The 16719-nt window shown below is 34.3% G+C and overlaps 1 protein-coding gene across 2 annotated transcripts in view; it reads left to right on the top strand.

The window, feature by feature from the left end:
- Nucleotides 1–16719, top strand: part of Col21a1 (collagen type XXI alpha 1 chain) — a 246373-nt gene that overhangs the window by 163561 nt on the left and 66093 nt on the right. For both annotated transcript variants that reach the window (XM_087196008.1, XM_087196007.1), the window contains exons 12-15: nucleotides 11323–11376; nucleotides 11857–11912; nucleotides 12514–12565; nucleotides 12689–12742. In XM_087196008.1, the coding sequence (XP_087052134.1) occupies nucleotides 11323–11376; nucleotides 11857–11912; nucleotides 12514–12565; nucleotides 12689–12742 (216 nt within the window). The remainder of the gene's footprint in view (nucleotides 1–11322; nucleotides 11377–11856; nucleotides 11913–12513; nucleotides 12566–12688; nucleotides 12743–16719) is intronic.

The raw sequence follows: 16719 nt of genomic DNA, 5'->3' as shown, positions 1-16719 counted from the left end.
CTGTGAAGTAAATGATCTCCCTTCACAATTGGGGAAACTGATCACTGGGTCAAAGAATTACATTTTTATACAAATTTATACAAATTGTCTATTTGCCCAAAAGAAAGTTTATTTTTCCCCAACACATGCAGGAGAATATCTTTCCTCATCTTCTTACCAGCACTATTTCATTACAGTTTCAATTTTCACCAGTATACACTTAAAATGACACTCATTGCTCAATGATCTTTGTTTTAAAGTAAGATAATTATCATAATGTGATTAAGGGGCACTGGGTGACCTCTCTCTCTCTCTCTCTCTCTCTCTCTGTCTGTCTCTCTCTCACTCTCTCTCTCTCTTTTATTCATATGCCTATTCTCCCTTGCTGGACTGTTCTTTTAAAAAATTTTATTCATTTCAGAAATCATTTATATGTGTGAAAATATTTTTCCTGGTTTGTAGAATATGTTTTGACTTGATTTTCAGAATGTTAGCCACAGAGAAAATTTTTAATTTTTTTGTATATGTGGGTCCCTCAATTTTTGTGTGTATTTGGAAAAGTTCCTAGCATTTTAAATATAATTACTCATACTTTTATTTTTGGAACTATATTATTTTTAACCTTTAAACTTTTGATTTTTGGAGCAAAATTAGATAAGCACTCATAATTCTATTCTATCTCTTTCCTAAATGGATAGCCAGTTACCACAACAATATTTATGGAATATCACTTTTTCTCCATTTATTTGAAAAATTATCTTTCCTGTTTCACTTTGGTTTGGCGTTTTGTCTTTCCATTCTGTTTCATTGCCCTTCTACATCTTTTCCACTGCCAAATTGTTTTAATTATTGTCACTTCATAATATGATTTAATATATTGGCAGGGCTAATATTTCCTGATTATTCTTTATAATCAAAATTTTCCTGGCTATCTTTTGAATGCTTACTTTTCCAGATGAAGTTCACTATATTTTCTTTTTTTTTCCATATTTTAATTACAGTTCCCTTAAATTTATGGATTAATTTACAAGGATTGACATCCCTACAATGCCAAATTTTTCTGTTTAAGATTATGGTTTACTTTATTTTTGAAAAGTTGATTTAATAATTCTAAAGGGGGTTTCTTTGTATTGATGTTGAATATTACTTATGTTCATTATGCATAGAACAATCTTTATGTTTTTATTATAATTGGACCCTTTCCTTAATATGTTCCTTAATATAACCTTTTATATTGATTATTATTTGCATATAGAAAGCTATTTTTGTATATTTATATTTGAAAACACCAACAAGCTTATTTCCCTTGTTAATTATCTTAGGGTTTTAGGCGTATTGGCATAATCTTTCTTTTCTTTCTTATTTTTTTTTTTTTTTTTTTTAGTACTTGGGATTGAACCCAGGGCCTTCATACTAAGTTATATCCCCAGCTTTTAAATTTCTTTTAATTTTGAGACGATCTTGCTAAGTCACTAAATTGCCTAGGCTGGACTTGAATTTGCAATTGTCTTGCCTCAGCCTCCCAGAGTGCTGAGTTTATAGGCTATACCGCTGCACCCAGCTGATGTATAGTCCCAGATAAAGATAATTTGTACCTTTTCTTTTATTTTTAATTTTTTCTTTTATTTTTTACTTGTATCTTTTATTTGATTTTTCATTGGTTAGTCCAGGGAAATATTAAAAATACTGCTGACACAGTAAAATTTTAAAAGTTTCAAACAGGCATAGTTCCTTTATCAAGGTCTATAATGCATATACATGGCATATATATATTTGTAATTTTGTGTCTTTGACTTTTCTTTCCAGCTGATAGCAACAGCCAAATATTGCTTCACTCTCATCTCCCTCTCTATCTTAGTAATAGGTGACCTAAATTTAACAGTCATCTACTATACTGTTTCTTTTTGTTGAATCAAATTTTCTGGGTCAAAAGGATTCACTGGACCCACTTTAATTGATTCAGAGATTTAAAGAATGTTGTTTATAGACACATCGTTGATTTTATCTCTCCCAGGGGCTGAGTTTTAATTGGACTTTTAATTTTTCAATTAATTTCTTTTTACCTTACTTTATTTATTTTCTTGTAAATTTTATTTTATCCCATTCCTTCCCTCAAGCCCACTCCCCTCCTATGTACAAAAGCTTTGCTTCCATTTTTTCCTTCTATTTTCACTTTTTTTCTTGATGCTTCCTTCCTTTCTACTTCCTTCCTCCCTTGTTCCCCTTCCCATTTCCCAACATCCATTATATATCTCAGTCCTTACTTCCACATTCAGTTTCTCACACCATAGAAACAATGTGGCACTTAAACGTATATGCCCAATTTATTTCACTTAAGAGTATGGTCTCAATGTCCATTGATTGAGCTATAAATGTCTGAGGGTCATCCTTCTTCATGGCAGAGTAATGATCCATTGTATAAAAAAAACAAACCCATATCTTCTTTATCCACTCATCAGTTGAGGGGCATTTGGGCTGTTTCCAAGATTTAGCTATTACAAACTGTGCTGCTATAAACAAGGGTGTGCATATAGTGCCATGGTATGATTTTATAATGCTTTTGGGAAGATACCAAGAAGAGGTATAACTAGGTCTAAAGGAACCTCTAGTTTTAGTACTTTGAGAAATCTCCACACTGATTTCTACAGTGGTTGCTCCAGTCTACACTCCCACCAGCAGTGGAGCAGGTTTCCTTTCTCCCCACAGCCCCACCAGCACTTGATATTGGTTGATTTCTTGATAGTAGCCATACTTTCTGGAGTGAGATGAAATATCAGCATTGTTTTAATTTGCATCTCTCGAATGACTGATGTTGAACATTTTTTCATATATCTGTTTGGTGTTTCTAATTCTTCATCTGAGAAGTATCTTTTTATTTCAGATGCCCATTTTTGCATTGGTTATTTAAATTTGGGGGGTTTGATTTTTTTTGGGGGGGGGTTCTTTCTATATTCTAGATAATAGTCCTTTATCTGAATAGCTGGTAAAAAAATTTCCTATTCTGTGGGTTGTCTCTTCACTCTGTTGTTGGTTTCTCTTGCTGTACAAAAGCTTTTTAATAAGATGAGGTCCCAATTGTTGATTCTTTGTAGTATTTCCTGTGTGGTCTGGGTTTTGTTCATGAAGTCTTTGCATACTCCTGTGTCCTCAAGCGTTCTACCTATTCTCTCTTCCAGCAGATTTAGTGTTTCTGTTTTAATATTTAAATCTTTGATCCATTTTGATTTTAGGTTAGTGCATGGTGAAAGATATAGGTCTAGCTTCAATCTTTGGAATGTGCAAAGCTAGTTTTTCCAGCACCATTTATTAAAGAGGCTATCTTTCTTCCAGTGAAGGTGTTTGGCTCCTTTGTCAAAGATAAGGTGGTTGAGTATGTCTGGAGTTGTTTCTGCATTCTCTAGTCCGTTCCATTGATCTTCAGGTCTTTTCTTTCCCCAGTACCATGCTGTTTTTATCACCATAGCTTTGTAGTATAATTTAAAGTCAGGGATTGTGATACCACCTTTTTTGCCTTTGTTGCCCAGAATTGCCTTTGCTAGTCTGGGTCTTTTTGGTTCCAAATAAATTTTAGAATTGTTTTGTCTAATTCCATGAGATATGCTGTTGGGATTTTGATTGGGATTGCATTGAATCTGTATAACAATTTTGGTTGTATGACCATTTTTACTATATTAGTACTTCCTATCCAAGAACAAGGGATATCTTTCCATTTTCTGGTATCCTTTTTCAGAGTACTGTAGTTTTCAATGTAGAGGTCTTTTACCTCCTTCATTAGATTGATTTCTAGGTATTTAATTTTTTGGATGCTAATGTGAAAGGGACTGTTTCTCTAATTTCTCTCTCCATGAGTCTGTTATTTGTATACACGAAGGCTATTGACTATTCACTGTTGACTTTGTATCTAGCTATGCCACTGAATTTAGTTATCAAATCTAAAAGTCTTTTGGTGGAGTTTTGGGAGTCTTCTATGAAGAGTATCATGTCATCTGCAAATAATGATAATTTAACTTGTTCATTTCCTATCCTTATTCCTTTTATTTCTCTCTCTTATCCAATTGATGTGGCTAATGTTTCCAGAACTGTATTGAACAAGAGTGGTAACAGTGAACATCTTTGTCTGTTTCCTCATTTTAGAGTGAAAGCTTTCAGGTTTTATTCATTTAATATGGTGTTGACTGTTGGTTTGCCATAGATGACTTTTTATCAGATTGAGATAAAGACCATCTATACCAATTTTCTGTAGGGTTTTTATACTGAATGGACGTTGGACCTTGTCAAACACTTTTTCTGCATCTATTGAAGGAATCATATAGTTTTTGTCCTTGGTTCTGTTAATATGGTGCATTACATTTATTGATTTGTATACATTGAACCATCCCTGCATCCCTGGGATGAATCCAATTTGATCATGGTGTATAACTTTCTTGATGATTTGCTGCATTCTGTTTGCCAGCATCTTGTTGAAGATTTTTGCATCTATATTCATTAGGGAGATTGGCCTGTAATTCTTACTTCTGGTTGGATCCTTCTCTGGTTTTGGAATTGGTAATGCTTGCTTCCAGGAATGAATGTGGGAGTGTTGCTTCCCTTTTAATTTCATTAAAGAGTTTGATGAGTAACAGCATTAGGTCTTCTCTAAATTTCTTGTACAATTCAACAGTGAATCCATCAGGGCCAGGTCTTTTCTTTGGTGGTAGTTTTTAAATTACATATTCAATTTCATTGGCTGATATTGATTTATTTTTAATTTTTATATCTTCTTGATTCAGCCTTGGTATTTTATATGTATCTATGAATCTGTCCATTTCTTCTGTATTTTCTATCTTATTAGAATACAGGTTCTCGAAGTAGGTATTGATGATCTTATGGATCTCTGGAGAATCTGTTGTGATTTCACCCTTTTCATTCCTAATGGCATGGATTTGAGTCTTTCCTTTTTTTTGATAAGGTCGGCTAAGGGTTTGTCAATTTTATTTAATCTTTCAAAGAACCAACTCTTTGATTCATTGCTTCTTTGTATTGATTTCCTATTCTTCATTGCATTAATTTCTGCTCTGATTTTTATAATTTCCTCCCTTGTATGAGCTTTGGGCTTGACTGGCTCTTCTTTTTCTAAAAACTTGAGGTTCAACATTAGATTGTTTATTTGAGCCCACTCTGTTTTCCTGATATGGGAATTCACCACTATAAATTTCCCTCATAGGACTGCTTTCATTGCATCCCAGAAATTCCAGTATGACACACTGTCATTATCATTTAATTGTAGAAATTGTCTGATTTCTTTTTTAATTTAGTCTGTGACCCATTGGTTGTTCATGAGGGTGTTATTTAATTGCCATGTGTTTATGAAGTTCTTGTGGTTTCTTTCGCCATTGATTTCCAATTCCATTACATTATGGTCTGATAATATGCATGGGATTATTTCAGTTCCTTTCCATTTACTTAAGCATGTTCTATGAACTACTATATGGTCTATTCTGGAGAAAGTCCCATGTGCAGCTGAGAAGAATGTGTATTCTGATGTTGTGGAGTGGAACATTCTGTAAACATCTATTATGTCTATTAGTTCAAAAGTTTAGTTCAATACTAATATTTCATTTTTGGTTTTTGTCTAGTTGATCTGTGTATTTGTAACAGTGAGGTATTGAGGTCCTCCATTACAACTGAATTAGTGCTTATATGATTTTTCATGTCCATTAATATTTGTTTTGTATAGTTGGGTGTGCTGCTATTTGGTGGATATATATTTAGAATTGTTATCTCTTCCTCCTGGATTGTTCTCTTTACAAGAATGTAGTGACCTTCTTAGTCTCTCTTAATCAGTCTTGGCTTGAAGTGCACTTTGTCTGCAAATAGAAGAGGTATTCCTGCTTTTTTCCAGTTTCCTGACTCATGGAATATTGTTTCCATCCTTTGGCTTTCAGTCTGTGAATTTATTTTTCAATTAAATGTGTTTCTTGTATGCAGCATATTGTTGGATCTTGCCTCTTTGTCCATTCTGCCAGTCTGTTTCTTTTGATTGGTGAATTCAGACCATTAATATTGATGGTTATAATTGATATGTATTTTCTTATCTCTGTCATGTTATTTTCCTGCTATTGGCTTCCTTCTTTCCTTTTCTGTTTAATTTTTAGCCTTGCCAGTGGATTCATTTTTTGGGGGTTCATGGAGTTGTAATCATTACTGTCTCTTTCTAGAATATCCTTCAGAGCACTTTGGAGTACTGGTTTGGTGGTCATGAATTTCTTCAGGTGATCTTTGTCACGGAAGTATCTTGTTTCTCCATGAATTTTGAAGGATAGTTTTACAGGGTACATCAATCTGGGTAGGAAGTTGTTTTCCTTTAGGGTTTGAAATACTTCACTCAAGCTCTCCTAGACTTGAGAATTTGTATTAAGAAGCCTTCTGTGATTCTGATGGGCTTTCCTTTATACCTGATTGGTTTCTTTTCTCTAACAGCTTTTAATATTCTGTCCTTGTGTTGAATTTCTGGAATCTTGACTATTACATGCTTTGGGCAAGATTTTTTTTTTTTTGATCAACGCTAATTGGAGTCTTATATGCCTAAGTTATTTGTATGTCAAATTCTTTTTCTCTCTTGGGGAAGTTTTCTGCCATTACTTCTGAGAACAGTTTCTTTTTGTTATTTGCATTATCTCCTGCTTTTTCATTGACTCCAATCAATCTTATGTTATTCTTTTTTGCATCATCTATCAGCTGCTAGATTTATTTTTCATGGTCCCTTCCTATTTTTGAGAAATCTCTCTTTTCCTGATTGCTATCTGCAACCTTGTCTTCTATATGTGATATTCTGTTCTCTCATTGGCTCATTCTTCAGTGTATACCTTCAATGGAGTTTTTAATCTGGATATCTATTTGAATCCATTTCATGGATTCCATTTTTTTCCTGTGCTGGGCATTCATGACTTCCATCACATTCCTGAGCTCTTCTGTTTTTTTATCTGTATCTTTCATTCTGGTCACCATCTCTGTGGTTATCCAGGAAATTATTTCTGCTTTGAATTTTTCTAGAGCCTCATTCATCTACTTTGTTACTTCTGTTGTTACCACTTCAGAGAGTTCAGGTGGGTGGCTTTCAGATTGCTCTACTTCATTGCCCCTGGGGCTTGCCTTTGGTGAGCTGAAAGTCTGTGGGGGTTGCATCTTGTTTAAGTGTCTTCTCATTTTCTATTTTTTTAAGGTTGATTCCTGAGTTGATGCTTATAAACTGCTTATGGCAAGTAGCTTTATTGCCAGTATTCAAAACCCTTAGGAAATGACTACTTCTCAAAAGCGCCTTCCAGGTGTAATTAGCTTTGGGGTTTTGAGTCTGTTTTCAGGATCCTACCTCTTCAATTTATTGGTGATAAGGAGTTTCTGCTTACTTGGCCCAGATGCCAGTTCTTTGGCACTGGCCTGAAGATTTTGGACTTTTAATTTTTAAAGCCATTCTCCAGTTCTATTATTTACCTGTTAGAGATGTGAAAAAATATCTTGTAATTACAGTATTTTGATGTGATTCATTCTTTTTACTAACTACTTGCAAATTAGCCAATTTTTTGTTAATGCATACATTTAATAGTACCTTGTCAAATACAGCAAATAATAGTCAGTTTATAACAACAGCTATATTAATCCCTTTCACTGTTGCTGAGACACAATATCCAATTCCCATAAATTAAAGGAGGAGGGATTTATTTTAGCTTACAGTACCAGAGGTCTAGTCCATGCATGGTTGACCAGCTCCAAGGCAGAAATACAGTAGAGGTTCATGGAAGAGGAAATATGCTCACCATATAGCAGCCAGGAAGCAGAGTGAAGTAAGGAAACAGAGAAGGAAGTAACCCCCCAAAAGCATGCCTCCCAGTCACATACCTCTTCTAACCAGGCCCTGCCACCTAATAGCACATTTAGCTATGAATTCATCAATGGATCAATCCACTGATGAACATAATGCCCTGAATAATCCAATCATGTTCCAAAAGCCCTACCTCTGAACACCTGAAAGTTTTGAGGGATACTCTAAATCTAAATTATAGATAGCATCTGCTCCTGGCCCCAAAAGGCTCATGTCCATCTCATTATGTAAAATGTATTTAGTCCATGTATAACAGTTGCCAAAATTTCAACAGTTTCAGCAATACTGAAAAGTCCAACTCTGAAGTCTCCATTGAGATTCAAGACAAACTCTTAGTGGTGAGCTCCTGTAAAAACAACAACAACAACAACAACAATTAAGTACTTTCAGCCTACAATGGCACAGAGTAAATATTTCTATTCCCAATGGGAATAAGAAGGGAATAGAAAGGAATGGGATAAAACTAAAACCAAAAACCAGCAGGAAAAACACATTCAGCACCCAGGCCAGATGTGAACTCTGAAGGGATTGAGCAGCCCCATCCCTGTGGTCTTGGTGGTTGTAGCACATGTAGCCTATCATTTGGAATGGAATGGCTCAGCTCACTGCCTCTGGCTTTTCTCAGCAGATGATCTACATTCCTGGCATCTCCAACTTCCTGGGTTCTCCACTGCACCTTCAACTTCACTGTCACAGTTTTATGTATTTCCTCATAAAGCACATTTGCTGGCCTCCAAGGGCTTCTTTTGAAATTTGGGTGGAAGCCTCCATGTCCCCATTCTTGCATTCTGCACACTGGTAAAACCAACATCATGTGGACAATACCAAGGTTGGCTGCCAGCTCAAGCAGTAGTTAGTCCCCTTTGAGCCATGACTGCAGCAGCCTCTTGAATGCTTGCATGGTTGAGCAGCACAGTGAAGTAAATTCCGGGGAACCAATTCCTTAAGAGACCTTTCTTGACCAGGCATTCCAGGGACTCTCTTCTCAAGCAAATGTTTATAGTTTTGCACACTTGAGCCTGCAATAGATGATGTCTTGCTCATTATAGAGATCTCCTCAAGGTATCTTTCTTTTTGTTCCTGTTCAGAGTATTGTTCAAGATAACAGAAATTGTAAGTAATGTTGATCAAAATAATATATATGAAGAAAATTACTTCTTAGCCATCATAACAAAACTAAGAATATGGAAAATAAATTTTTCTTTACAAATTCATCTTTTACAACTTTTTTATTTGCTATTTTTGGTTTTGTGAGCAACAAGTTGTGTTGGCTTCATTCTGTCTTGCATAGTTTGATTTCTTCATTATTCTTTGTTAGGAATATGTGGGAAAACTTTCCAAATGTTGTATTTTTATTCAATTCATTAATTATTATAAGAATATTTACCTTGGAAATACCTTGGTTCACAAATGCTTCTGTTTGCAAATAATTCACTTAGCAGAATTTTGCTTTAGCTCACAAACTCCACATCAGGTGACAAACACAACCATGACCATCTTTCCTACACAAATGCAAATGCAGCCATCTTCCCCCAAAAATTATAGAACAAATTAAGTTTGTAAACCAAAGTAACACTGTACTTTTAAGTATTAATTCATCAATGATGAGTATGGCACCTTGATGAGTATGGCACCTTCATGATACAATCCCCTTCCAAAAGCCCCACTCTGAACACCTGAGAGCTTGGGGGGAATAATCTATATTTAACCCAAAACACCAGCATTCCGTTTTCTCAATATTTATTACTACTGTAAGTTTCTTTGGTGCTTACTGGAGCATGGTTGAGTGTCTATAGAGTGTCTGGCATAGTGTATGATTTTACACCATGGATGTGTATAATCTTATAAACCTTCAAGATCTGCAAACCTAAAGAATATCTGTAAGCTTTCTGAGGGGAAAATCTACCCTCTAACCCTGGCCTCAAAAAGTAGGCTCTGTGTAAGTGATCAAGAATCAAAAAGACTTCAAACATCTCATTAATGATATTTCAGCCAAGAAGGGAGCAAAGCATTCAAAAGTCTGAAGAGAAAAATTCTCAATTATTCCTCTACATGTGACATGAAATATAGATAAATAGTAATAGAATAAAGACATTAGAATAAAGATATTTTTGAAGATTTATGATACCAGAAAGGTATCCCTCATCAGTTCCTTCTCAGGAAGCCATTGGATGATCCCTTAAATAAAGGACTAAACACAGTTATAAAGACAACAAACTCACACTGAAACAAATAAGACTTATTAAAGAATAGGACATTTTCAATGTATATATTTGTGTTTAAATGTGATTTTGATAATTTAAGGGAGTTTGAAGTTGAATATAGCAGTAAGTTTAAAGGGAATCAATAAAATTTAAAAAAGCATTTTTTGACTAAGAGAAATAAACATTTGAGCAAGAGAAGGCAGGTAATCAGAGTATACTTATGGCATAACTATGAATATTAATAGCTATGACTGTTGACAACTAACACTGAAAAAAAGTTACAGTGATTTGTGCTTGTTAGAAGTGGAGGTGGAGAAGGAGTGTTGGGATTGTCTCAGAAGTTAATCCTCTTCATTCATAGTGTGAAGGCAGCAGATAATGTTGAAAAATGAAAGTGTGGGTGCAACGTTGCCATGAATTTTTAGTGTTTTGAATGCAGAGATTTGGAACTTTCAAGTAAAAAGAATTGCCTTTGGAGGGTTTTATAAGCCTTTAATAATTGTATTATTCCTTAAAACATTTGAATGAAAAACCTTTAGAAAAAGTACACCAATCATAAATACCTGATCACCTCCTCTCTTCCCTCCACCATGGAAATTAAGACCATTGTATGTATGCAATATTTTCCTTTGTCAAGATAAAGGAACTTGCTCCAGATCTTTCCATAATAGTTATTGTTTCTCTCCTGTGCCTTTGCAATTAACATTCTGAAGCTAAGACAACAGCATCTGACATTTCTCACAGTACTAAGTATAAACTATGTCCATCGGTTAGAATTTTCTTCATGTTTTCTTTTGAGAAAAATAGGGGTTTTCATGTGTGTAGACACAATATGAACAGACATCTACCACCGACAGTTTATAAGATTAGCATTTATTAAAAACCCACACAATCCTAGCATGTGTTGAGATTTCAGTTCAAAGTCTGTCCTTACTGAGCTGGATGGAACCTTAAAGGCTGTCAACAGAAAATATTGGCTGTAACCTGTTTTAATTAATTCATTGTCTTGGTCCTCTAAAAGCCTAAATTCCTTTACAATAGATGATAACTCTGTAAGGATGGAATCAAGATTGCTGATGAGGCACCTATAACTCTAAAATGTCTCCCTTCTCTAATCACAAAAGACACCATGATAATGAGGATTAATCTTTCATAGAGATAGCATTTAATACAGGTACAAATTTAACTGGTTGCAGATTCATTTCCAATGGATTTTGATAAGAGTGGGGTTGGCTATATTATAATCCTTGTTCCTTTAGTTAATTTCAGTTTTGTTTTCAGGGTGACCGTGGACTTCCTGGTTTTTCTGGTCTTCATGGGATACCAGGATCAAAGGTTGAAAAAATCTGTTCCTTTTAAATTCAGCAATGCCATATTTTAATTAAAATGAAAATATGTTTATATTATAATTGTGTTTTAAATAAAGGTTAATAGATAAATATAGCAATATGTTAAAGTGAATTATTGGGCTCAAATTAATATAACCATTTATATAAAACTTTAAAAAATCTCTCTAAAGTTTCCAGGTATAAATATGTAATTTTATAGTACCATATTTAACAATGGATGAGCAAGTACAGTGTGTAATATACTATATATAAATTCTCTCAACTTTAAAACCTGAACTAAGCCTTGATGCAGTACTTGTTTCTCCTTATAAAGCCTGTGATATAGGGCTTTTAGTAGATATATTTTAAATTATTTTATTTTGATTTTGGCAGGTTAAAGTCTGTTATTTATAATCTGTGTCGTTTCTTCTTATAAAGGAAATATTCATTTTCTTTAACATTTAGTACTTCTGCTTCTGTCTTTTAGGGTGAAATGGGCTCCAAAGGAGATAAAGGATCACCTGGATTTTATGGCAAAAAGGGAAGTATGGGTCATGCATCAGAGTACCCACACTGACCTTTTAATGTCATGGAAATAGTACACTGTATTGCATCTCTGCTCAGCCTTAGAATTCTCAGGAGATTTATTTAAAACAATGAGCAAAAAGAGGAGAAATGTCTGGTGACTGCTCTGTAAGGTATTCTATAAGAATGCAGTGTGTGTTATTTTATTGTGAATTTAAACAGTAATTACTGTGAAGGATTCCTTGGAGACAGTAGCTGCTTGAAAACATGTCCACTGAGAATCTATGCTGTGGGCCTTCCTATTCTCACACTTAGGGAAGCTTATATGCTTGGTGTTTAAAATACCCACTGCCTTTTAATTTTGTCAAGATGTAGTTTCTGCGTCTGGATGCTCAGAATATTAATTCTGCATCTATCCACATTTTCATTGTCTTACATTGTGCCCACTGGGCTGATAAAAATAATGCCTTAACCAAAGTGATAGAGGTGACTCGATCTGCCATTCAACCAATTCTGCCACTCCATGATGAGTTATCTTACTAGCTTTCCTATTTAAGTTTAAAAACTAAAAAATATTATGATGATGATAATTTTTTAAATGTTATTTTTTAATACAGGGTGCAAAAGGTGAAAAGGGGAATGCTGGTTTTCCTGGCCTTCCTGGACGTGCTGTGAGTTTGATGGGAAAAAAGTTCTTAAGTATTTTACCTTCAATAAATAAAAAGTATAGTATCTCTCTTTAAAAAGAAAAATCAGTGCAAAAATATATTAAAAATACATGTTTTATTTTTCAGGGAGAACCAGGAAGACATGGAAAAGATGGAGTAATGGGTAGTCCTGGCTTCAAGGTATTTACTAAAATAAAACAAAATGAAAGAAATTTCTTTACCTTGTGAGTGAAACTTAGAAGAATATACCAATACTATAATTTTTCACATAGAGGATTAGGATAAATTAAAGAGCTGAAAGTTTTTGAATCTAATTTAAAAATGACTAATTTTCCTTTGAGTTTATCATGAACTCTACTGTGTGAGGAATACGACCATGGAATGTTAAAAGCTCAGGATCAATAACCCATTCAAAGTGGCTTGCTTGATGAGTGAGAGGCAGGATTTCATAGAGCTGTCTGTCAAGGGATTGAGGTTTCAGGGGGAAATGTCTACCCTAACCCCTAAAATATCTTTTTCTCTTATACAGTATGGAACGAAGACAAGGGAATTAGAGCAAGAGGGATCTGTAAAGTGGCAATTATTTCTTATTCTCATGATGATGGTTTGGCGCCATCATGTTCTTACACAAAACACTTTTAATTTGCCACAGATCAAATAGAGATGAGCTTTCTATGGTGCAGATGAAAGGACATCAAGGCTTCTGTATATATCCAAGTCAGTGTATCTGGACTATGCCAGCAGAACAAGCCAACACACAGTGGGCTTGGTGTAAGCCAATTTGGATTTCTCAGGACAGGATTTGTGGAACTCATCAGAGCTAAAGGAGCCACTTGGTTAAGCAGTAGATTTAAAGATGTCATCCTATTTCCAAATGGTCAGCTCTTTGATGCTCAAACTTGCCCAGAAATCCAGACCGTATTGTTGTAGTTTGTAGTTTTATTTTCTTTCTTTGGAAAAAATGTCCATTTGAAAGTTCCTTATGATTCTTCAAAAATTACAGATAGTACTTTCTAAGACAATACACCCAAATGTAAAATACTGAGCCTATTTTAAAGAGCTTGATTTTCTCTTGTTAATTATGTTCCACTGGATTCCATTTCCCACTTGTTTGTTAGAAAGATTTTATTGATTTTTGTTAGAATAAAACCATCATGGTTTCTACTCATATGAGTGATGTTATCTGATTAGATTCTTCTATACCTGCAAAGTAGGCATTAATTTAATTTTTCCTTGTATTTTGTTAGTATAAACCCATATACTCCAAGAAATGGTATTATACTTTCTGAAGATAGTAGAAGTTAGAGAATACAACCAAATTAGACCCTCAGCTTTTGATGACTTTTTCTAACTATATATCATTTGGCAAATTCTTTGACCCTTAGCTTCCTCCATTTTCAGAATGGAGTAAATGTTACCTCCATTGAATGGGATAGTGAGGACTGAGTAAGATAAACAGCACGTGCTTGGCAGAGAATAAGTGTCAATAAGGAATTGGTTCCTGTCGATTCATTTGAACATAGCTTTCGATCCCTTTTTGATTGTAAACTGTGTAGAATGTGTATATTTATACAATCACAAGTGTAAATCAGTTAATTTGCTTTTAACAATTTTGTTTATATATATATATATATATATATATATGTTACTTACTGGGTTCTTCACCCACATAGTATATAAATTTAATGTTTTCTACTACAGGGTAGAGTAAAAGGGTATGCAACCATCACCTCAGTTTAATTTTAAGATATTCTCATCACCCCAAAGAAAAACTCATACCCATTATCAGGCATTCCTCATTTCCCTCCAAGCCTCTGTCTTCTGTATCCAGCCCTAGACAACCACTGTCCTTCCTGTCACTCCATATTCCCTATTCCCGAGTCTGGACATGTTCCATAAGTGAAATCATAAAATACTCAGATTTTAAGACTGACTTCTCTTATAATAAGGTTCACTCGTGTTTTGATCTGTATCAATATTTCATTCCTTTTCATAGCTGACAATATTTCAAAGGATGGATCTAATAATGTGTTTAGTATTTTGAAGTCAGTTCACTCTTTATATGTGATATTTACAACATTATCTTTTCTAAATATTTTCCAAATTTTTATAATCTTAGTTTAGATATTTGTCTATAGTTTATTTTGAAGTAATTTCTATGTATAGTGTGAGATAAAAGTTAAAGTTCATCTTTTTCTTGTGTGGATATTCAGGTATCACAACACCATTTATTAAAGCCTATTATTTCCAATTGAATTACATTTCTATATATACACACACAGTTATACAGAATAATGAGTTTTATTTTGCCATATGTGTGTGAATATACCATACTTTGATCATTTCCACCCTCCATTACCCTGCTTGCTCAACCCTTTCCCCTCCCCTGATTTCTGGCCTCTTCTCTAAAAAGTCCTTCTACTTTTATGTCATCCTTCTCTCAATAAATTTTCAGATTTTACGTATGGGAGAAAATATGTGATATTTGCATGAGTCGACCTTATTTCACTTCACATCATGCTCTCCAGTTCCATCCATTTTCCTGAAAATAACATGATTTTATTTTTCTTTATGATCTACCAATATGCCTATATATATATATTTTACATTTTCTCATCCATTCATAGTTAACAGGCACCTAAGCTATTTCCATACCTTCACTGCTACAAATTGTGAAGATATGGATGGGATGGGTATGAAGGTTATCTCTTTACTGTACTGACTTTATTTCATTCATATGTATCAGAGAGTGTTTTATCTAGCTCAAGTGATAGCTCTATCTTTAACTGGCTGAGGACCTTCCAAACTGATTTCCATAATGGCTGTAATAATTTACATTTCCACCAACAGCACAGAAGACTTCCTTCTCTCCCCACATCCTTGCCAGTATTTGTTGTGTTTTTTATTCTTGATGATCTTCATTATGTCCACAGTGAGATATTATATATGTATTGGGCATTTGTACTCTTTTTTTGAGAAGTGTTTGTTCAGTTTATTTGCCTGTACATTACTTGCGTTCTTTGAAGTTTTCTGGTATTGTTTTTTAAATTCTCTATATATTCTAGATATTAATCTCCTTTCAGAAGAGTAGCAAAAATTTTCTCTAGTCTGCAGGCTGTCTCTTCACTCTGTTGTTTCCTTTGCTGTTAGATTTGATGAAGTCCCCTTTGTAAATTCTTGCTATTATTTCCTATGCTGGTGGAGTCCTATTCAGGAAGTTGTTGTGTATACCTATACATTGAAGTGTTTCTCCTATGCTTTCTTCTAGCATTTTCAAAGTTATACTTAGGTCATTTGAATTGATTTTGTATATATGAATATCCAGCTTTTCCAGCATCATTTGTTGAAGAGGCTGTCTTTTCTCCAGTGTATATTTTTGGCTCCTTTGTCAACAATCAAATGACTGTAATTTTGTGGGCTTGTTTCTGTGTCCTCTACTCTATTTCATTTTTATGCCAGAAGTATCTTGTTTTTGTTACTATGGATTTGTAGGATATTTTGTAAACAAGTATTATGATACCTCCAGCCTTACTCTTTTCGTTCAGGGTTGCTTTGGCTATTCTGGGTCTTTTGTGTTTTTATAGTAATTTTAGAATTATCTCTAGTTCTTTTAAGAATGTCATTTGTATTTTTATGGGGATTGTCAAATATCAACTGATCAATATATGTGTGAAATTATTTTTAGATTCTCAATTCTGTTCCATTAATCTATACCTTCATCCTCTCCTCAAAGGCGCACTCCCTGTCTTGCTTATCATCATTTTACAATGTTTTGAAATCAGATAGCATAAATACCATAAATTTATAAAAACATCTGCTTTCTATGTAGAGTTTTTATTCAAATATCCAACATTATAATTTAATTATTGATTTTATGGATTTTTAAAATAACTTTTTATGTTCTGTTTCCTTTTTGCTTCCTTTTCCTGTATCTTTCTAGCTTTAAAAATTAAGAATTAGGGCTGGGGATTTCACTGCCTGCCTCACCAGCATAAGGTCCTGAGTTCAATCCCTGGTACAAAAAAAAAAATTGAGAATGAGCTGAGTGTGGTGGCACATGCTTATAATCCCAGCACTTGGGAGGCTGAGGCAGAAAGATCACTGCAAGTTTGAGGCCAGCCTGGGCTACATAGTGAGTTCAAGATCAGCCTGAAGTA

Source organism: Heterocephalus glaber, unplaced genomic scaffold, assembly GCF_053883595.1.
Source record: "Heterocephalus glaber isolate CG9 unplaced genomic scaffold, H.glaber_assembly_v1.0 deba00001610, whole genome shotgun sequence".
Lineage (NCBI taxonomy): Eukaryota > Metazoa > Chordata > Mammalia > Rodentia > Bathyergidae > Heterocephalus > Heterocephalus glaber.
Note: the sequence above shows the minus strand (reverse complement) of the source record. Positions and strands in the feature narration are given on the sequence as shown.